General features: G+C 41.8%; 1 protein-coding gene across 4 annotated transcripts in view; it reads right to left on the bottom strand.

The window, feature by feature from the left end:
- LOC114549067 (partitioning defective 3 homolog) overlaps nucleotides 1–22,272 on the bottom strand; it is a 387,004-nt gene that overhangs the window by 180,241 nt on the left and 184,491 nt on the right. For all 4 annotated transcript variants that reach the window (XM_028569211.1, XM_028569212.1, XM_028569210.1 and 1 more), the window contains exons 8-12: nucleotides 21,372–21,497; nucleotides 18,556–18,783; nucleotides 16,840–17,033; nucleotides 11,386–11,525; nucleotides 10,152–10,280 (exon numbers count right to left, since the gene is read on the bottom strand). In XM_028569211.1, the coding sequence (XP_028425012.1) occupies nucleotides 10,152–10,280; nucleotides 11,386–11,525; nucleotides 16,840–17,033; nucleotides 18,556–18,783; nucleotides 21,372–21,497 (817 nt within the window). The remainder of the gene's footprint in view (nucleotides 1–10,151; nucleotides 10,281–11,385; nucleotides 11,526–16,839; nucleotides 17,034–18,555; nucleotides 18,784–21,371; nucleotides 21,498–22,272) is intronic.

Consider the following 22,272-nt stretch of genomic DNA (forward strand, 5'->3'; position numbering starts at 1 on the left):
TTATATTATTACATGTTGTTAACTGTTTGAAAAGAAGAGGTACAGTTGATGTAGAGTGTGGAGTTGATGTTGCATCACGTTTTTTAAAGTCACAACAACTCCAAAAGACACCGTGGCCAGCTGCAAATATGCAATGTTGCCTGGCGCAGAAAAGGTACGTGGGTGATCTCATGTACCAATCATTGAGGTAAGACTTAATACCAAACCAATTTTAAGTGGTTACGAGGGGTTGTAATATCATTATTATCATTATCTCAAACGGCTCAAGTGACTGGCCACTCGGCCACCTCATCACAAAAGAAGCCCATGTTGTTTTTTTGCTCTCTCTGACACAGCCATGCAGTCACACTCCATTATATGATTAAGTCCTTTATTAATTAACACTGTGACGGGGTAGCATCCATTCATTACAGTCTATTGTCCTGGCAGGGGAGGGCGATAGAGGCAGCATTTGAGCAGAGACCCGAGCAGGTGAACAGAGGAGGGCAGAGAGAGGAAAGCATTGCTCATCAGTCTAGCCAAGGAGCCCTGCCTGCTTAATAGGCCTTTTGTTTTGTTTCTACCTCGCTTAACTTGTCACGTGCTAATAAGAAAGGTGTGTTGGATGTGTGCAAGTGTGTGTCAAGAGGAACAGAGCAACAGAAAAAAAAAGCAAGCGTGAGATACAAGGGAGAGAGAAACAGAGAGTGCAAATGAATCACAATTACTTCTATTCACACATAACTCAGAGTTCTCTGCACATCACTGCCTAAAACAATTAACACTGCTGGAAACTTCTTTCCACACTTGGCCCAATTTGGCGACATAAAGGTCATTGGAAATGAATTTAAAACGGCTAAAAGAAATCAGCCATGGGTGTAATTGCAAAAGTGGTGCACGCGTGATAAGTATTGTAACACAAATTTCTTCTGGCGGTCTTTCTCCTGGCAACATTTTCTGACATTGGGGACGAATATTAAATACCCCTAAGCCTAAAAACAAATTCAGCCCTTTTCAGGTACAGTGAGGGCCTGAGAGGCGATGCTGTTACACTACACTAAAGGGCATGAAGTGCGCAGCTGGCAGAAGCAGGTTTTAAGTGTTTAACTAACATTACATGTTCTTCAATGGGCACATTTTGACTCAGCACTTACAAACTGTTACCCTTGGGGATTTTCTAATGAAAAAGCTCATTGGGCTTTTAGCAGAACAAAGTCTGTGTCTATGAGGGCATCTGAGGCCAGACCTATCTACATCACTGCAAATGCAATGTGGCTACTGGCTATCAATAAGGGGATCTCACTGTGAGCAACCAAAAACAGACTCATACAGAGTTGGCTTGACACTAGATGTTTCTGTGGGCGATTTAGAAGGCAATTATATCTAATCAAAGAGAAGATTAAAAAAATAAAAGGTGACTTTCTAAGTGTCTGCAAAAGGCGTTTCAGTGGAACCACTGTATAGACGTACATTATGAAGCAGATGCCTCTCATTTCAAGCTAATGGTGGATAAAAAGTGCTTTGCTATGTCCAACTGCACATACACACTTCAACCCATTATGTGTTCTGAAAACAGACGCTGAATCCCCTTTGGGAGAGTGACTGTGTCGCCATAAGTGGCCTTTAACTACCTTGTTTATCGCTATAGCACAATGCTGCAGTGCACCCTCCCGTTCTCTGCACTGACAGCAAGCATAATTACGGGAACAGCTGCTGAAAAGTGCTAAACGAAAACAGGTGGCGCCGACGAGACACGCACGGAAATCGTTAACCAGTCTGGCATTGTCTTCAACCACGCTTGGCAGCATTAACTTTAATTATGACAGCATGTTTCTGAACTCTGGACTTTGATCAGAGAACCATTCTATAGTAGCCAAATTAATATTGTAGGAAGGAATCATCCGCATTCTTGAAATAGCAGGTTTCAGTGATAAACGAAGAAAAGCAAGGAGAGAACAGAGGGGAAGAACTGAGGAGAAAAGTGTCTGCTAAACGTCAGGGAGTAAGAGCAAAGTATGAATTGTATGAAGCTTTCAGTGGACAATTTGGATAAAGTATCTCTAAGCTTTTTAGAGATGGGGAAAGGATTTTAGGTGCCATGGTAACAGAATGGACCCCTTACCTACCAGATCACCATGCCCTGTCATTTTAGAGACATTTCAAGCCATGAAGAGAAAGAGAAATTGACCTCTAAGATGCATCCGCTGCTGCCAAATTGTTCTGAAGAGCTCTGTAGATCCATAGATGCTCTCACTGATTGCAGGTTGTAAAACCACAGCACTGCACTGCTCTTTTCAAAGGCCTTCAGATCAATTCCTGTAATTTGACTTCACCTGAGTTCCAACCGTATTTTCAGAACACATTAACAGAGTAAGGGTGAGCTATTTCCAGACATTTGTAATAGTAGAGCAATTTGCTGATTACACTCAATTATATTCTAGCAGCTGGTTTGTTTTTAAGTTATATTATAGAGTACAACGGGGAATTCATTATCGAAGATGTGTGAATATCTGCAGAAAGGTTGCAGCACCTTAAATTATCAGCTCTGCCGGTAAGAAATGACTCATCTCCTCGAGTTGTTTGCCAAGTTTTACTAAGGCAAAAATATCTGGCTCAGGAACCTGATGTTCTATAAATAAACTCCTTAAAAGACAGACAAGAAAGAGTCTGTCTTAAGCATTTTATTAGCAAAAGTTGTAACATATTACATCATCCTTACTGTGAAAGAGCATTACTCTAACTGACATCTAATTATATTAACACCAAAGATGTCATTTCTTTTTGGCATGGCTGTAGATAGTTTAAGATAGCACTGTTTATCACCCCTTCAGTGGAATAACCCAAAAGGTTTATCATCATCGGAATGCTGCGCTCCTAAATCCTTCAAAGGTTAATGCTTCTGCTTTGTGTCTGTAAGTGGAGGGAGTGAAATGACATGTAAGCCGAGACACAGATGAAAGTTAAAAGGATAGGATGAAATGATCAAATTTCTTAGATTATTTCAATTGTTCATACAAAAGCAAATTGATCCCAGATAAACTCTGTATTTTGTAAAGCTTTTTTTTTTTTTTTTCTTATGCACTAAATCTAAATGTGCTGACCTACTTGGCATTACCACTTTTTCTGATTCTGATTTAAAAAAAAAGAAAAGAAAAAAGAACATCTCATGTAACCTTAAAGATGCATCCATTGCAGAGATTCTTGATAGCTTCGCATATTGGAGCCCTTGCTCTGGGCTTAGATGTTGTTTTTCCATATTCCACCTTTACAACGTTTAACAAAACTATCCCAGACCGGAAGAACGGCAAAGTTAAATTCCATGTTGAGCAGTAAATGGAAGAATGAGAAGGGGTGAACTTGGCTCTAACTCAACAGGTTTGTGCATCATTTAGTTGCCTCCAAAGACAAGGGGTCATGTTTTGTTTGCCTTGTATCAATTCATTTCCCCCTCTACCGACTCGGTAAATGGATCTCGGCAGCGAGGAAATCAATACAGCTTCATAAGTTTGCTCTTGTCGTCCAACTTTAATACAGCGGCTTCATGAATGGTACTGTACTGTACTGCGCAGAGGTGGAAAGTAACTAAATACATCTACTCACGTTACTGTATTGAGTAGTTTTGTTGTGTATTTTGTATTTTTCATCGGTAATTTAAAATGTACTTGATTACATTTTGAGTGAAGTATTGTATTTCTCTACATTACAAATCCCATCCGTGTAGGAGTAAAAAAACAAAAAAAAACGTAAACTAACAAAAACCGAAAGGAAGAAAATAAAATTGTGCCCGGAAAAACTACAGTGACAAATGATCAGCATCTAGGTTGACTGCTGCTGGCTAACGTTAGCGGTCCGCTGACCTGTTGCCGCTAACTGTCCCTCCCCCCTCCCTGCAACTCCGGAGAACGTCTCCCGAGCTGCGTCCAGAGAGGTCTGTCTATGGACCCGTCGGGCGGCTCTCCTGCCAGCGAGTTGCTACACAGTTTACGGCCCCACTGACGCGTATCGTCACTAGACTGTTTTTCATTTAAATTCAAGAGGGCCAATAGTATTATCATGCAATGCCAGATGTGCCTGCCAAAGGTAACTGAACTGGCAGCATTCAATAACTCCACATCTAATCTGTGGAAGCATGTTTTGCGAAGTATTTGTGCATTGGTACTTCAAACAAAGTTTTCATGACTAATAGCAAATTGCCAATTGGTAAAACAACATGTTTCGTGGCATTGCTAATTTTTGTCTAGCACTAGTAACCTGTAGGACAACGTATGTAGGACACTGGCTAAATCCCTCCCGTCTGCATTTTAAGTAACTTTTACTTAAAGTACATTTTAAATGAACTACTTATTACTTTTACTTGAGTAATTTTTTAGTTTTTCTTTTAAAGTATTGATACCTTTATTTGAGTACAATATGTTAGTACTTTTTCCACCTCTGGTACTGTGGGCACCACAACAAAAGCCAGCTGTGTACCACTGTTAGAGGAATGCTAAAGAAAAAGGAACAGAGATATCATCTGCTGTGAATAATTGTGTAAAGCAATGCACTACTGATGATGATTGCCTTGACTTGGGAGAAAAAAACAACAATATTGAGCTTGTTTGGATACCATATCATCCATGTTGGGGAACCAATGCTTTTATTTCTACTGTATATACTGATTTCAGAGACTTATATAAATAGGATTTCAACAAAAGCAAATTTACTGCAAATGGAGTACTCCTGGATGCTTCAATTACAGTCCAATGGTAAAAAACATGGCAGGGAGGATTTTAAACCAGGCCACCAGGGTTGGCGCTTATGAAACAGGCCATTAGTCTGCTATAATTGTCAGCAATACTGTCACGCATTTGTCTACTGCATAACCCAGCATTCGCACAAGCCATAAATTTGACTGTCACATCAATCAGAGGCCAGAATTAATTTTGCAATTAAGATTCTCATTGCTTGGCAGATATAGCTACTAATGGATCAGTGACAAGTGTGATATGATCGTAAAGAGGGGATTTTAATGTACTGTTTAATTGCTCGTATGTGGTCCACAGTGTTACAACAGCAGCTTCACAAGCCCATTTGTTCTCCATGGTCCCTAGTCATATTGAAAAAATCTAAGGTCACGGAATGATGTAAGTGCAAGAATTAACGATGTTTTTATGGCACTTGAGCATATGTGACTAATCAAGCCCATATTGTGTGTCAGGTTTTACATGGAGTGGTTTAGAATTCGTGGTGTTGTTTTAAATATGTTTAGGGCATGACAGCAGCAATATCAACAGGCTCATTCACTCACACTGTAGCGAGAGGCTTAGAATGAATTAAAATGATTTGTCACTGGCAGGCCTGCACTATATTTCCTACAACTAACTGTTTATGTAGTAAACTGGCCGTCACAGATTATGCTCCTCTGTCTTTGTTTGGCTGTGTCTGCTCTTAATGGCACCACAACAGGTGAAATGATGTTGTGAGTTCCATCACTGGCAGCAGGGTGTGGATGGACATCTTTAAGAGGAGGCAGGAATGGGTCCTCATTTCTTGACTGTTACCATTGCTTGTTGCACAGTGAAGCGTGACATTTGACTTGGTTATTACAGGGGGAAAAAAAGGGAGCTGGAAAAACAATCTCCACACAGCAGGGCAATGTGGACTGAAGGCTTGGTGTTGCTCGCAGCTATAAGCACAAACAGTGCTGGTCACTCGGAGATAAATGCCAACAATAAATAACATCCACCGGCTATGCATGGGAAGTGTTTAGTGTATATGTGTGTGTTTAAATGTGCCTTGCTTGCTTCTATGTGTGTATTTCAGTGGTATGCATGTGTGTCAGTGTGTCTGGGGAGGTTTTGTAATACAACTTTGCTGTTGAGCCTTGCGCAGGTGATTGCATCCAAGGTCATGAATAATGTTGGTGCCCTGACTAAGAATGTACATAGTCAAATTTGATTGGTCCAGACATGCCTATAGTCGACTGATCGGTGAATGATTTATTTATTTTTTCCTTCCTTCTCCTTTGCTTGCATTTTTTCCACAGACAAAAAAGCTTAAACGTGCCCGGCTCCATGTGTTGTCAGTTGTGTTTTTGCCCCTCTGTTTAAGTTGCATGTAGAAAAATTATAATAGAATGGAGCGGAAATCGATAGACAGACAGAACACGTCACTTAGTTAGCCTGCATGCTTTTAGTTGTTGTAATAAGCCCTTAAATAATTTCCCCCCATTGTAGCAATTCACAGAAAGAAGGGGAATGACAAGGGACAGAGTGGAGAGTCAATGAGAGAGAGCTGCGAGCTCTGCAGGTTACCCCAACTTGTTGAATTTTTGACAGTCGTTCACAAATTTAAAAACAAATTGCGCTCTGATAGTGCTATGTTCTTATGTGAGTGCTCTGATTAATACATGTATTCCAAAATAGGCCATACATCATGATTTATTGGGTGAAACAAAGAAATTATATGTAAAATCAGATATTTATCATCCCCATATAGCCTAAATGGAATGATCCTTTGTTTCATAACCATGTTTTTCACCACTGCGACTTGACGGTTTGATCTAAGTAGCCTGTTTTGAATCTCAGTCGAACCGTCAAGTAGTCAACTATTCGGAGTCACCACTATAATAATATGAAGGGAGAGGGCACAGCATGGTGGTTGGTGTCAGACTAAGTGACAGAGGGGAGAGCTGAGGCAGAATCAAACCCCATTTGCTTTGAATATTACCCAAACTCCAATCCATCCATATTTCAATTGATGATTACTTTTAGATCATTTTCCATTTCAATGTCCCTTTTCTTTCAACCCCTGTCTCTCTTACCCGACTCCTTAGTCTATTTATGTCAGATGAACTCTTTCTCCAAATTCTTTTACCTCTAATAAGAATCATTACAAAGGTGTGAAGACCCACCCACTCAGAGACCATTAATAAAGTTTTCTAAAGATCACAAAGCACTGAGTCATGTTCATATTATTTACCAAGGTATGTCTGACACAAGTCTTTCTACCCCCTTATAACAGCCTTTTCTCATGACACAAGTGATGAATTAACCTCCAAACCCGTAGGGGGGGGGAACAATCCTTTTGACTTTTGCCTTTAGTCTGTTAAAATCCTGTCTACCAATCCCTCATTCGAACTCCCAGCGCTGTCAAGTGAAGGAATAACACAGCTTAAAGTGACTTTGTTCACATTGCCATTGATCAGCGCCCGCTACTGCGTCTTCCTGGGTTCAAGCTGAGCTTTCAGAGAGAACTCTGTCTGAATGTCTCTGCTCGTCTCACCCCTCCTCTTTCAGTGAATGTCTTATAACCGGAAGTTCAAACGGTTTGTCACATAGGACCAAACTTATACAACACAACAGAACCAAAGATTCCTCTAAGAGGAATATTACAAACTACAAATATGATCATGGATAGTAAAGGTTTAAGAGAGAAGAAAGAAGTATGAAAGGGCAGGCTTATTAGTGCTGAGTCCAGTGTCTGGTAAAGGTTAAAGCTGCTCTACCTCTCTGATACAACATACTGTATCCATCTGAAAGTGTCTATTGCTACCTGGAGTAGCAATGGAAAGGTACCCAGACAGACTAAGACAGGGGAGACAGACAGAGACACCCCACTCTGCTCTATTTACCTTTTAACCTTTTCTCCTCGCGGCGAGTACATACTTACTGAAAGATATCGAGTGCTACTGCTATTGCTGCTGAAAGCATGTCAAAATACACCCCGACAGTGGTAATTACAGACGCAGTGCAAACATGCTGGGAGGGTGAATTTATTCATATGGGAGCGTGTGCAGTACGGCTGGCATACATTAAAACATCTAAACAAAAGGAATCCCTCCCTCCACCAAAATATCTACTTTCTATTTTGTATCTATATGGCTGGATCTCCTGTGTGTGTGTGTGTGTGTGTGTGTGTGTGTGTGTGTGTGTGTGTGTGTGTGTGTGTGTGTGTGTGTGTGTGTGTGTGTGTGTGTGTGTGTGTGCGCGCATGGAAGGCTATTAATCTTTGACAGACGCCTGCAATTTTCTGGCATGTCACTCACACTACAGTTTAAAACATCATCGCATTGTCAATCGAGGGAATTACATGAATGACAGCAAGTAAACGATCATCTACACATGTGTGTTTATGTGAGTCCTGGCACTAGAGTGTGTCGTATATATGCACGCACGCACACACACACACACACTTGCGCACCAATCCAGAGTGTGTGACAGAGGAGGCAATTACCAGCCATGCTTTTTCTCCATGCTTTATTTGCAATAACTGTCACCGGCAGAGCCTTGGCCTCCTTATCTGATTTTTATGAACATACTTGTAGGGATTATTGAGATTTGTGAAAGCACTGCTGGGAAATGGGAAAGTGTGTGAGAGGACGAGAAAAAAGGAACAGTAAGGAAGACAGTAGCAAAATGCTAATCTACCATGGAAAGAGATGAAATATTAAGTAGCAGTCTCTCTCTCGCTCTCTCTCTCTCTCTCTCTCTCTCTCTCAAGTTGGTCAAAAAAGGCAAAAAACAGAGGGAGATTATTAGACAGTGATGATGATGGGCTTTTTCTAATCGCATCATGCCTGAGGAGCTAGGAGAGCGTAGCCATCAAACTCTCACACCACACCTCTCATGAGTCGACAGCCCATAGGCAGCTTTGCATTTTTTTTTACACCACTCTCGGCATCATTTTGGCGTTCGAGGCTGCTGACAAGAGGTAAGAATCAGTTTGGTGCATCCCTCCAGTTAGAATGTAAGTGCTGGCTGTAGTGGTTAAAGAGCCTGTTGAGTAACTTGAAGGTCAGCAGCAGCCAATAAGATCATGTATAGCCACATTATTTTGCCTTTACACTTTTAACATCAACACATTTTGAAATTGAGAAAGCTTCCTACATTAAAATCTTGGGACTCCACTGTTCTTTGATAATAGGAATGAAATATGAGCCCATTTGCCACTTTAAGAATATTAAAATGAAAGAAAAGCTGTAGACCGATACATTTGGAGCCAAGTCGGGGTTGTGCATTTCTAACTAGAGAAACAGCACATTAGCAGAGTAAAATGTGTCTCAGAGGGCCATTACTCCACAGGTTGAACAGCTCCTATGGCGGGGTTAACAGCCCGGGTGCCGGGCTGAGTATTATGGGTAGGATTGAGGTTGGCATCAGGGGCCCCTGGCCTGCCAAGGTGCTGTGCCGCCCCGAGCCTGCTGTCAGAGCGACTGAGCGCAGGCTGGACGAGGTCAGTAGCCTCACCATCTGTTGCACGACAGCCAAAGTCACCCTGTACGTAGAATGGGTGTCTGAGTGCGAGAGTGTGTCTGTGTGTGTTTCTATGTGCATGTGTGAGTGTGTGCACCGCGCATCTGCACTAAAGGTGTGAAACTTAGGGAACCGTGTGTGATCAATGAATCTCAATTCTCATTCTGTGTGGGTAAAAGTGGGCTGGCTGTTAAATATTAAGGTGCATATGAACTTCAATGCCGCACGTTTAGAATTATCACTTGTTAATTCATAATCACTGTGATTTTTAGGACGTGTATTTTGTAGGCATACATCCTTCAGAGGGAAGCAACACTGATAGAATTACACATGACACAAGAATGTAAACATTGTAAATATGTATGAGATAACAATGGAGCGATAGACAAACAAAAGTTGATGGGATGAAAGAGCAGTAAAAAGCAAATTTAGCTTAGTTGTTTTTTGTTAAATTTCCTTCTTTTCTTTTCTGTGATGGCCCTGCCCCAGTGTCAGCCATCACAACAGCAACATTAAAATACAATTAGGCCTATATAAAGAAATCTCCTGCTACCTTTTACCTGGCTGGATACTCACTAACACAGGCTTTTCCGGTGTTACAAAGAAATCTGTGACCCATCAGAATGTGTTACTGTAGCACCGTCTGCCATCCGTAAATCATGTTGTGACTTTGCGGGAAAAAAAAAATCGGACCCGGGCAAAGGCACTAATAAAAACTATATAAAAATAGTGTTCTGTTCTGCGTTTCTTTTTTGTTTAAGGGTGAGAATAATAAGGTACCATTCTTTTCCAGTATCAAGTACTTGGCCCTTTAAGACGTGTGGGAATTCCAACTTGTTGCAATCAACTGTCACACGTAAAGTGATATTTTTCTATTTTCTGAGTGGGACAGCAGTATTGAAAATATGTTATAAGGTGAGGTGCTGGCTGGCTACTGACCACTTCTCGGGGCAGCAGGGAGTCCTCTGGGCGAATCACCGACAGGTTCACATTCCCACCCATGGGCGTGGCTCGGAGCAGGGCCACCACCTCTTCCTGGCTCTTACCATTCAGGTCCACTCCACTAACCTGCACATACACCAACACACACAGTATCATAAGTACTCAGATAAGCACGTATATACAGGCAAAAATAAACACTCAGATACACACACACTCGGAAGAAAAACTAAAATCAAAGAGCTCTTCCACTTTAATGAGGGAAAATCTTCTTTGTGGCCTCCACATAACCTTTATGCAGATTACCCTCTGAGCCAGTTGGAGCTGGTATTAAAGGAACACGCCGACTTATTGGGAATTTAGCTTATTCACCGTAACCCCCAGAGTAAGACAAGTCCATACCTACCTTTCTCATCTCCGTGCGTGCTGTAACGCTGTCTAACGGCTCCAGCATTAGCTTAGTTTAGCACAGATCCTGCGGGTAACTGGTTCCAACTAGGCTACTGCTCCCAATTGTGACAAAAGTGACAAAATAACGCCAACATGTTCCTATTTACATGTTGTGATTTGTATAGTCATAGCGTGTACAAAAAACAACGTAATATGAGACACAGCCATCTTCTAACCGTAAACAAACCGGGAACTATATTCTCAGACTTGCTGCAAGCATATCACCCCGCCCAAGTACTATATTCTTCCGCCTGAGAATATAGTTCCCGGTTTGTTTACAGTTAGAAGATGGCTGTGTCTCATGTTACGTTATTTTTTGTACACGCTGTGACTCTATAAATCACAACATGTAAATAGGAACATGTTGGCGTTATTTTGTCACTTATTCGGAGCAGTAGGATTACTGGAACCATTCACCTGCATGTTCTGAATAAGCTAAATTCCCAATAAATCGGCGTGTTCCTTTAAGCATGGGTTATTTCCCCCTAAAGTGAGCACTAGCTGATTTTCATGTCAGTCTGATTGAAGTATAATCAAAATATTGTTCCGTCTAACCACTTTTCGTCAGCAATTCAAAGCTGGAGCTGAATTGTTGTAACCATAGGGAATGCCGTGTGTTTGACTCATTTCAACAAAAAGCTCTGTAAGATTTAATTTCAGAACAAAAACCATACCAGCAAAAGAGTAATTAGTCTTTGAAATAACATACAATCTCACAGAGCACACATGTGAGATTGTATGTGAACACTATATGGTTAGAGGTTGCAAGGAAGTGCTGCCCCACCTCCAGCAACTGGTCTCCAGCTTTCAATCGGCCATCTTGGATGGCGGCCCCTCGAGGAAGGATGTTTTTGACATAAATGGGAGCACTGCCACCAATGGGGACGTCTCTGGATGTGATGCTGAACCCAAGACCCTCTGGACCTAGGAATAATGGAAAAAATATGAATATAGTAAGAAATGTAATGTGATATTTTACTGAGTAGTGTTTTTTTCATGCCTAACTGCCATAAAATGAGTTCAGAAGTTTCCCACACAACATCAATCCTTGAGACGTCAGTGTCTTACTCAAGGACACTTCATTAGGTATGTCTTGCCAGCATGGAGTGCATGAACCTGGACAGTAAAAATGAAAGATTGTCAACCGACATGCTCTCGCGCTGTGCTATCACAGAAATATCACAGCGATATTACTGATTTACTGCCTTGTAGAAGCTTTATCGTTCTGAAGAGGGAGAAGTAAATAATGCGCATGTGTTTATGTTTAGTAAAGTGCTTCAGCACCTCCATATGAGTTCATAAATGTCAACAACAAAAGATTTGTTTCTCCAGGTAAACATAGTGACATTCATTTTCTTGCTTTCATTTCAAAAAGTCGCAAACAGACAACCAGTATGTACTATATAACACTGTGGCTATGAAAACAATACAAATATCATTAGATTTTTTTTGTTCCTATATATGCGTTTTAGAAGAAATATTGTTTATCTCATTATAGTCATTTCTAATAAAAGAAAAGTAAGAGAAAGGAACTTAAAAATGTTGTGCCGCACTGTCATGCCGCTTTCACTGTGACTCTTAGAAACTGGACAGACTCTTGAAACCATTTCTGAAAGATTCTTTTCATTACATGCCGCTGTAACATGAGAAACCACAATGCAGGGATCAAATTATGGTTTTCTACCATGTTCTGAACCACCTATAGTTAATACAAACATACTTACTTCCATCCTTGCCATCAGGGTGTGTCTCACTCACATGTTCTAGGAAGTCAAAATGAAAACATGTTCCTAACTCTAAATATAGTGTCAATGCTATGAACCACAATTGAGTGTTTATGATAAGTGCATGTGGACTTTAAAGCCACTCTCGCAAGTTATGGTCGGATTAAAGGCCGGTTAGTGACCAGAATAAGCAGAGAAAAGTGAATGATTATGGATTGCAAAATGCATCAAAATGCTGCTCAATAGCCTCTTGAAATGTAGTGAACTTCATCTAAATAGCAAAAATGATGTTTTCTAAATCATCTGCGTACCATGTGCCAGATGTTTAAACCAAAAAACCCATGGGACTTTTTGGTACAACAGCAGGGCAGGAGGCTGCGCTCAAATCATGTCTGGGTTGAGGCAACCTTCTACTATATATAGAGAGTTTAAAGTTTGCATAATGTAAAACGCAGTGATCCTTATCCATTAATAGTTGTTTTTCTTACTGATGTATCATTAAGCAAGAGCTACATGCCTTTTTCGAAATGCAGTGAGTGATAAGGCTAAATCTGAGAAAACACTTGAGATAGCGGCTGTGCAAAACTATTTCCTTTAGGTTTTAAGACTGACCTTTAAGGTTTATCAAATGAATATGAATTGCTGGTCCGGAGGAAATAGGCAAATACAATAACGGATAAATAAGATGATCTCAGGCTGACCTTTTCTGCCGAACAGACCTGAATTTGTCAAATAAAAGCAAGAAATGGTTTCAAATGTCAGCTAGGGAAAGGGGTAAACTAAAAAAATTGTATTTGTCCGATAATTCTTTGACAGAATATTTAAAAATTCAATAACCCTGCTACATACAGTAATGCTTTTCAATGAGTCATTAAGAACAGTGTTCAGAGATACATTTCACCATGCATAACCTAGCCATCGGCATTTCTAGCAGTCAAGTAGGGAAAGTCGCAGTATGCGGTTTCAGCGGAGGCTTCTCTGATGGTAGCAACGGTGATTAGCATTCATGTCAAAGTAGCTGCTCATTTCACAGAGCTGTCAGCACCTCATGGCTCATTATGACCTACTTTTCCCAGTATGTCTCTCTCGCTGTCTGACAAACTCTCTGTTGTCTTGCTGACAGTGATGGTGTTGATGAACAAAAAAAAAGAAAACGGAGAACTGCGCGTGGCAACTTTCTTGTGGCCTCTGCACACAAACAAACTTGCGGAAAGGTGATGAAGAGGTTGCTTATGAAGTCAAAAAGTTGAGCTGTTGAGGATGATGACGTGCTATGATCCCTCCATCAATGCAGCATGATAACTAAGGAGACAGAAAAAGCTGCCATCGTATGTGTTGAATGTTAAATCTGCAAAGTTTTTCTTCTTACCTAACTTTTAAAGGCCATGGCAATCAGCCTCTTACTCATTGCAGTTGGTATACTCAAAACTTAACTACACAGATAGAGTAATACAAGAAGACAAATCTCTAACCAAAAAGGTGCCAATGTGATTTCTAAATAAAGTTTTGTTGATCATTACCCCCATCATCAGTTATATCCTACCGTGCTTCTCTCCTACAGTTTCAGATCCGAATAAGCTGCACATAATAGTTCCCCTTTTAAATTCCCTAAATCACAGTCTATGTCCCCTTTTCCACTGTAACCCCCCCTCCCATGCCAGTGTCTTTCCCTTTCCCCTGGCCTGCACACGGCCTAATGAGCAGAATCAAACTCCTGCCCATTGAAAGATCCCGTCATTAACGGTCTCCAATCAGGCAATTAGGAGAATGCATCTCTAATAGGCCTACAGTAATTAACCACTGACGTCTTTATTTTGGGTAATAGAAGACCAGGATAAAAGTAATTGTATCCTTTCTGGATTAGTTGGAATCCTGGCTCCAATAAGCCAATTAAACAGCAAACATGAGGAGAGGCTGAGGCACATTAGAATGACTTAATGGGGTGTGTATGTCCTTTTCTACTGCAGTATTTGATTAAGTCACTCTTGTTAATTTGCCAAGTAAGATCTGCTCCTCCCACTCGGAACTCAGGCCCACTTAGACCAAATTACAACAATAACGAGTCAACAACACTGCTGAAGCCTTTCTAAAAGTACATTAGTAGTGATAAACTCTGATGGTAATCATACGGAACTGTCAAAATGGATTCCAGGGCCACACTTCCCTCGACTCTCTTGGATTTTAGTGCTTTAGTTAGATTTCCAATTCAACAACATTTGGACAATAATTCATCTCCATTCAGACACACAAATGGCTTGACGTTTACAAGCGAGGCGCATCCATTCCGGTAAGCCCCAATTTAAATCACAAGCAATTATCTTCATCCATCCATCCATCCATCCATCCATCTTCGTCCGCTTATCCGGTGTCGGGTCGCGGGGGGAGCAGCTCCAGCAGGGGACCCCAAACTTCCCTTTCCCGAGCAACATTAACCAGCTCCGACTGGGGGATCCCGAGGCGTTCCCAGGCCAGGTTGGAGATATAATCCCTCCACCTAGTCCTGGGTCTTCCCCGAGGCCTCCTCCCAGCTGGACGTGCCTGGAACACCTCCCTAGGGAGGCGCCCAGGGGGCATCCTTACCAGATGCCCGAACCACCTCAACTGGCTCCTTTCGACGCAAAGGAGCAGCGGCTCTACTCCGAGCTCCTCACGGATGACTGAGCTTCTCACCCTATCTCTAAGGGAGACGCCAGCCACCCTCCTGAGGAAACCCATTTCGGCCGCTTGTACCCTGGATCTCGTTCTTTCGGTCATGACAATTATCTAAGAAACCATTATTGTCACTTGGGCAAAAGAATACTTTTGAGAGTTATGACTGGTGTTGAACCAGACCATGAAGTGGCTAGTGAAAATAAACTATACTAATGGCAACAGTCTCTGGAGCTGCTGGAGCTCCACCAACTTGCCCCAGCTTGGTTTCACTGAAATGAGAGGTTTGTGTGCAGAAAAAAAGAGAAGAACTTTATCACAAAATATATAACTTGCACTGCAGCCCCACTGTGCATATAAGAACTATGAAACTCTGCTGGCAGTGCTCAGGGACCCTGGCCAAATATATTAGAGCAGCTTGTGACTGCATTTCCCTCGAGTGCGTTGCATTTAGCCTGCGCTGCTGCCCTCACTTGCTGCACTATTCCCTGAAGCTTGCTGCTACGGCCTCGGTGCCAGCTTTCGACTTAACATCTGCTCGCTCCAACAGAAAAAAAAGATCAAAGAGAAAGAGAGAGACAAAGAGTAGGCGAGTCACCTCAGCACTGGTTCATTTTACAACCAACTGTTCGTCAATTCATATAAAGATAGTGAAGTGATGAGGTCAGACTGAGTCTGGCAGTAAACACACCACTATTTGGTTGGCTAAGATATACAACTGCTGCAGTATCAAACGGCCTGTCCAAGTCCACAAACAAACCAACCTCAGCTGGAAGCAGACTGATTGTTGAATTTTAATATTTCAACCACAAGACCATGGTGATGTGGCCTGAGCGCATTAAACCACAACCTCTGCTTTCAAGAAGCCGTGGCTTCTCCGGAAAGTCATATAGTTGTCTTGATGGTGCAGAGCAGTAGCATGAGCTTTGTAATGCATTTTCAGGGTAAAACATGACGAGTTTTTGACAATTTATTTATTGTAAAGCACGATTAACAAGCTCCAGTAATCCGATGTCTCTCGTATAAGGGGCCAGAATAATGTGTAATAATCGACCAGAATGATGCGTGTAGAGGTGTGTGGGGTGATTTGGCAGCAGCCTGGTGTCATTTGCATGTGATTTAATGAAGGTAAACACAGTGGACGACCGTGCGTAATGGAAATGCGCTCTGGTGCAGCACATCTTCAATCGGAGGTTACAGACTTGCCTGTCCTGCTGCTTTCAGATGGCTGCAGGGATTGGAGGAACTGAAGGAAAAGCTTTTCATACAGTACAAAGTAGCTGTCGGCAACAGATACTGTAAGAATCATCCATATTAATTTATGGATAAATGCAGACTGATTTACAGATGTTCCTGCTTTAACCACATTAAGCATTATATTTTTTAATTCTGATTTAAAGATATCTACTGGTTGGAGAGTGTTTAATTCAAATATTTTATTTACATTTTTAGCATTATTCTATTATTACTGTGCATTTGCTCCACATGGTTTGCTCTTGTTAATAAAATAACCAAAGTGGCAGCGGAGTGACATTGCACCAGAAACAGAACTTAGTTCTGAAAGGTCTATTCAGACCCAATTTTCCATTTCATTTCTCCGTCCTGTATGCGCCTCTCCTCCCATGTGTGCACCGCATGCTCTGAGCTGGGCGGCAAAATCCCACACAAACGGGCAAAGCAGATCTTATGGTGAGGAAAACACCAAATGGTCAGAGTGATGCATGGAAATACAAACGTATTATTCTAATGAAATGCAGAGAAAGATTTTGACTTTTAAAAGTCATGCATTCAACTTTAACTTTCAACTTTATTTGTCCCCGAAGGACAATAGGATTTTTGGTGTTCGTGAGTCTGCTGGTTCTTACCTTTCTTCAGCTGGATGTTGAATCTGCGTCCTTTGTTCTTTAGGTAGGAGCTGGTGGACGGATTTGTGCTTACCCTGCGCTGCAGGGAGGGGGAGGTGGAGGGGGCTGCAGAGGTCCTGGAGACCACGGTGTGGGGTAACGTGGTGTACCGTCGGCTCAGCTCTGGGGTGCTTCCTGCCAGGGGTCCTTGGTTACTATAGAGCAAGACAAGGATAAAGGTTTGATTTGTTTTTGTACCAACAGAACAGTGACATAATGTGGGGGAAAAGAAAGCACAAGTGTACTTCCTTCAACATTTCCAGCATGCTGTTTTGGTATTTTCTGTATTTTTTTTTTTAGATCAATTTTTTATTGCTTTTTATATTCAAACATACAGAACAGAGAAACACAAATTGAACAAGAACAAAAACCGAACAAAGAATCAAACAGAAATCACACCTTGCCTAGTTTCTCTCCTCTAGTTCTTGTGGCATTGAGGTCATTAGGTCTGATATTTGTGCTGCTGCGCTTTCCCACAGGCTGATAGTTGATGGTTTGGCTTTGTTAATCCTTGCTGTAGAGAGCGCGAGCATAACTATGTCTAGAAAATACGCCAAGCACTGTTTTATACAAAGCGAGTGGGGGCGCTGATCTATCATTTTCTTGGTTGCAGTTGAGCCGGCTAGCCAAATTCTCCTCTGTCTCCCAAGCAGGTGTAATTTAGAGTCGTCATTAAGTAACAAAACAATCGGGTCAGTAGGGATTAGATATCCTATCAGATATTATTGATGTTGTTTTATGCCAGAACTCATGCACCTGTTCACACTCCCAGACCATATGTAGGAAAGTTCCAGTTTGTTCAGGTTGACAGATTGTACAATAGGAAGTGGGAATGACTTTAGAGACGTATCTCTTGTGAGGAGTCCAATGTGTCCTATGGCATATGTTGAAGTAGATTTTTTTTAAAACTAGTAGTAAGTCAAGATTTCAACAACAACTCAAACAAGAACACATTTTTTATCATGACATTATGCCAAAAAAAATCATATTTTAAACAAGTATCAGGACAACGTTTGGGCTACTATTACATATATGGCTTATATCTGTCAGGCTGCTATAATAGGATGCACAACAATGATGTCCAACAATTAAATGATTATTTCTGTGCAATAGAGAATATTGACTTAATGTAACATACAGAGAATGGAAAGATGATTTATGAATTTATATGATTGAAATTAAGACTGTAAACCCGTACACAAGGACCTACTTGATGAACACCCACATGTTTAGCTTTCTGGAATCAGGCCAAAGTCATTAGAGAAATTAATAGTAACCACAGGCAGATAAAATGGGCTTTTAACAAGATGATCAGTGATGCGGACTTGGAGGTCTCAGGTAGAAATGATTATTAAACTGCTCTCTTGCCTTATTGTGTCGCTTATAAACATTGATGGATTTACAGTGAACATATTGAGAAAAAGTCATTGACTGGTGTGATTAAAACAGAACTGCATTCATTGGGAGCCTGAGACTTCTTAGCCTACTTATGTGCAAAAACATGAACCTTTACTATTTTTTTCAAACAACTAGTTGGACAGAAGGGCAACTTTCATTTCATGGTACTGTGTGTCTCACTTTCATCTGGCTTTCTAAATCTGTGTAGGTTTTCTTAACATCTACGCAATGTCCACATGTTTGTGGGATAGGGATAAACAAGGTAACTCTGAAACCTACTCTTGGTTGAGGCCTGGTTGTGGTCCAGCTCTGGGAGTCAGCCCCCCCACCAAACTGGACCTGTCCCCCGACTGCTGAAAGTCTTGGCGAAAACGGACTCTGTTGGACTGGGGCGGGCTGAGCTCGCTCTGGGCCGACAGCAGCTCGTACTGTCTCTTCATGGCTGCGGGGACCACGTGAAAAAGGATGACGGGCCCACGCATCGCCTGCTTGAAAATGTTTTGGGCTCTGGAGGTGATACAGAGAAAGTGAGAGGGAGAGGGGAGGTCATGCAAACAGAAATGAATTAGCTTGAGCATGATAAGAGAAACAAGTACAATAGTGTACTATCATAGCTTGTACGATATAGAAGGATAAAGAAGGCTATGTGGTGCTGTATGTTGAGAGGCGATAGGGAGAGTTGAGGTTAGCATGGCTATTCACAGAGCTGCTAGCAGCACAGGAGGAATGAAATTACATTATCTATAATTACCAGCATCAAGACAGGAAGGAGATAAGGATGGTGAATGGTGAGCAGTGATGAAACATTATATATTGTGTATTCTATATTATACCAGTGGAACATACTGTATGAGGAGTATCAAAGTCTCTCTACAGTATAGTAGTCTCTGTGTGTGTGTGTGTGTGTGTGTGTGTGTGTGTGTGTGTGTGTGTGTGTGTAAGCAGACATACACTTCACTCCTTACACACAAAATAAGCAAAAATCGCCAAAACACACACTCAGTCTCATGCGACTTTGGGGCCGAATAAGGAAAGACAAGAGCACAACATGATTCCGAGACGCAAGAATTGTTTAGTCTGGTTTGCCGGTGGCACTTAGCATATAGATAGGCTGGCCAGGAGCAAGCCATGCTGCAGCATAGGGGGCCAGAGACGTGGAGGATTTTTGGATTCCAACAATCCCACCTCCTGTTTTCAGACACCCATTACCACGCCAGTAATACCATGCTGATTCTTTCCAAATGACAGCCGTTAAGCTGCTTCTGCCACAACAGACAGCACTTCATTCGAACAGTGTCACAGAGGCGAGGCGCGCACGCCGTACCGAGCCACTTCTGCAGGATTTGGTCTCTCCCATCTTCATTCTTATGGTAATTCACAAAAATCACTCACATGTGCACATTGAGGGGTGATGACTGAGTGCGTGTGTGTATGCGTGTTTGTGCACAAATGTTCCCACCTGCACATATACAGTGCCATCACTCCAGTAATCAGCCTCCATGCGAGCCTGATTGAATAATAAATTACCCCATCAATGCATCATTAGATTCAGTTAGATTAAGCGGTTCAAAAATATTTACCCAAGCAAAACAATCCAAGGAGATTAGACTATCACTTTAAATTGTTGCTTTTTGCGGCGCACCATCAGGGGGTGGGGGGGGGGTGGGGACAGAAGGAAGTGATGAGAGAGCCAGGGGGGCAGACGGGGAGGAAAGTTTAGCTCCTTCAACTCATATTCATGCAAAATCACATTGGCATGGGGTAAGTGCGGAACGCTACAAAACATCACTCCCTAGTGGATTTGGTTTGTAAGCCTCTTTCACAGTAGAAAAGGCTTGGAAGGAAACTGGGATGTTTACTAATGACATAGCGTCATTTTGAAAAGAAAGAAAAAAAATGAATCCGAAAACCTTAGTGGCTTTGTACACAGTCTGATGAACACATTAACATAGTGTGGTAAGGTAACCGTGATAGTCGGGAGTTTTACAAGCTGATGGAGAGCTTTTCTTATCTTTGCGAAAGTTGGTTATAAAAGTTTAGGTATGCCTTGCTTAAAGAACATACATTTTGACAGTGATAATTGTCAGAAAAAAGATTTTTTTAGTCTACTTCTGAATAGAGGGGTTCAAAACTTGGTTTCTGCCTTGGTTTCTGTCAATCATTCAGCAGGGTGGCATAAGCCCAGTGGTTTTAGATGACTATGTCCAGCCCAGTATGACTGTAGGCTGGGCCTTCGTTAGCAGGAATCCGGGCTATTTCTTCCTGTGGAGGAGTGGATAATAAGGGAGAAAGCCAAGCAGACCTCCGTACACTGCCTCCAGAATCCAGACTGGAGGAGAAGCAATCTATTTCTCAGCCTGACACACACACACACACACACACACACACACACACACACACACACACACACACACACACACACACACACACACACACACACACACACACACACACACACACACACACACACACACACACACACACACACACACACACACACACACACAGCCACAAGTGTAGTTAAGGTGTCATAGCTAAGTGTAACGCTGTGTGTGTCAGCACATGTGCAAGTATGTGTGAGAGTGCTCACATTCGGATGTATGTGTGTGTGTGAGGGAGAATGGTGGCTTGGAGTAAATGGGTGGAAAAGTCCCAGGTTTATATCTTTATTCCACTTTAAGAAATGAAGAGGAGCGATGAATCGATAGAAATGAATCAAGAGAAGAGTGTGGGTGGTTTTGGATCAGCGGTGGTGAAGGACTGCAGGTCACTGAGACCTATTACAGGAAGGCCAACAAAGTCAGTAATATTTCTGTTTTATTGTGCAACTGTGTGGGTGTCACATCTCCCTGACGTTTGGGCTCCACTTATCTACAGCAACACTATTTACTGCCACTGCTCACAGTATGGCCTGGGAGATCCGTACTCACTGCATGTGTCCTAGCAGGAAGCAGTGAAAGGAATTAAAATGGATGGCATGCAGTGCACCTGACAAGAAGAGGACATACTGAAGTAGAAACTTTAGAGTGTATAATGTATGTAAAAGATGATGTCACATATATAACCACCAATAGATGGCCGACTTTAAAGCTTACTGTTCGAAGCGCAGGTGGCGAATGTCTCCCTGATTAATTTTGACAATACAGTCGTTCTCCTGGAAGAGACGCTCCTGCTCGGCTTTGCCCCCACGCTCCAGTCGCTTCACCAGCAAGCCCTGAGTCCTGGAAATAATCACACAACAGGTTACAAATAAAACATCATTTAGACACATACACTACTGCAGCAATTACACCACAAACAGCCACATATCAATATACTGAACAGCAGGCAGCAAGTTTCAAGCCTTGTCCCCTGCATCTATACAGTATATATATAAAAAAAGACTAGAAAAGAAGGCATGGAGGAGGAAAAAGAAGTGTACATTGAGATAAGCTATCTGAGGAGCACTAAAGAATGAAGTAAATATCTTAGTTATCCAGAGTTGATATCAGTTGTTTTATTATGGCCTAAAGATGTAATACTTATAAAACAACTTTTTGCATGTTTTTGACCATATCTTGTGTATCTTTTCCCCACCAGGTTTTTGGGGAAAGTAATTAGGTTTACAAAGTAACGTTAGCCAGGTTGTAACATACTGTAATTTTGCACAATGCTGTCACTTAAGGTTAACTTTCCATACTCTAAGCCAAATGCATTTAGCTGTGGCCTGGAGTAGCACTCTATTACTTGCTAAATGTTAAGCCTGTGTCCATCTCTCTGTCCTGTTCTCTGTTTGCCTTTCTGTAGGCAGGTTTGAGAGAATGACAGGGTGGGTTGTCTGAGGTAATCCAGACCAACAACTAAGAGATCATCTTATGGCTTCAGAGGAAATGCTGCAGTTGCCTTCACTAGCGCTTAAGACGAAATAAATACCCAAGCAGTTCCACGGCAGTTGCAGCTCAGCAATCCCTTCAAAAAAAAGGCAACCTTTACCTTGGAATACTCCCCCCCCTCCCC

This window comes from Perca flavescens, chromosome 22 (assembly GCF_004354835.1).
Source record: "Perca flavescens isolate YP-PL-M2 chromosome 22, PFLA_1.0, whole genome shotgun sequence".
Lineage (NCBI taxonomy): Eukaryota > Metazoa > Chordata > Actinopteri > Perciformes > Percidae > Perca > Perca flavescens.